The 781-nt window shown below is 54.9% G+C and overlaps 1 protein-coding gene across 1 annotated transcript in view; it reads right to left on the bottom strand.

The window, feature by feature from the left end:
- Nucleotides 1-462: 462 nt before the first annotated feature.
- The window catches only part of EMH_0005750 (uncharacterized protein), a gene marked incomplete at both ends in the record, with an annotated part of 1,868 nt that continues 1,549 nt past the window's right edge, over nucleotides 463-781 (bottom strand). Inside the window, one exon of the mRNA XM_013497294.1 lies at nucleotides 463-781. Within this exon, the coding sequence (XP_013352748.1) occupies nucleotides 463-781 (319 nt within the window).

Here is a 781-nt window from a genome sequence, read left to right as displayed (position 1 = left end):
AGCAGCAGCAGCAGCTAGCATCCAGTAGACAGAGGCGGTGTTGTTTTTTTTTTTTTTATCCTCTCATCAGCATCAACTCTTTATTTGTGTCTGACCATCTCATGCTTAAACCCTAAACCCTAAACCCTAAACCCTAAACCCTAAACCCTAGGGTGTTATGAGCGGTAACCCTATGCCTAAGCCTGGAGACTGTGTGTGGGCGTAAACCCTAAACCCTAAACCCTAAACCCTAAACCCTAGAGAAGGGTTTGTGTCTCATGCATGCATGCATGCATGCATGCATGCATGCATGCATGCATGCATGCAAAGAACAGCAAGAATTAAAAAGAGAGAAATTCCCGCGGTGTTTATTTTGTGTGTGTTTATAGACCCGAGGTGCGCATACACCCCAAAGGTGCGCATACACCCCAAAGGTGCGCATACACCTCAGCGGGGCCCACCCCACACACCTGAAGGTTTATATTAACTCCACCTGGGATCGGATCCCCAACCCCATGGGGGGTCATCGGCCATCCTCGCCACCCTCACACACAGACGGGGATCGCACCCCACACGCCTGGGATCCGATCCCAGCCAGCTGGGATCGCACCCCACATGCTGGGGATCGCACCCCACATGCTGGGGATCGCACCCCACATGCTGGGGATCGCACCCCACATGCTGGGGATCGAACCCCACACGCCTGGGTTCGGACCCCACATTGTTGGGATCGGACCCCACACGGCTGGGATCGGATCCCAGCCAGCTGGCTGGCTGGGATCGACCCCACACGCCTGGGATC

Source organism: Eimeria mitis, genomic scaffold (genome assembly GCF_000499745.2).
Source record: "Eimeria mitis Houghton genomic scaffold, Emh_scaff259, whole genome shotgun sequence".
Classification (NCBI taxonomy): domain Eukaryota; phylum Apicomplexa; class Conoidasida; order Eucoccidiorida; family Eimeriidae; genus Eimeria; species Eimeria mitis.
The sequence above is the reverse complement of the archived record's forward strand: the minus strand, read 5'-3'. Positions and strand labels throughout refer to the sequence as shown.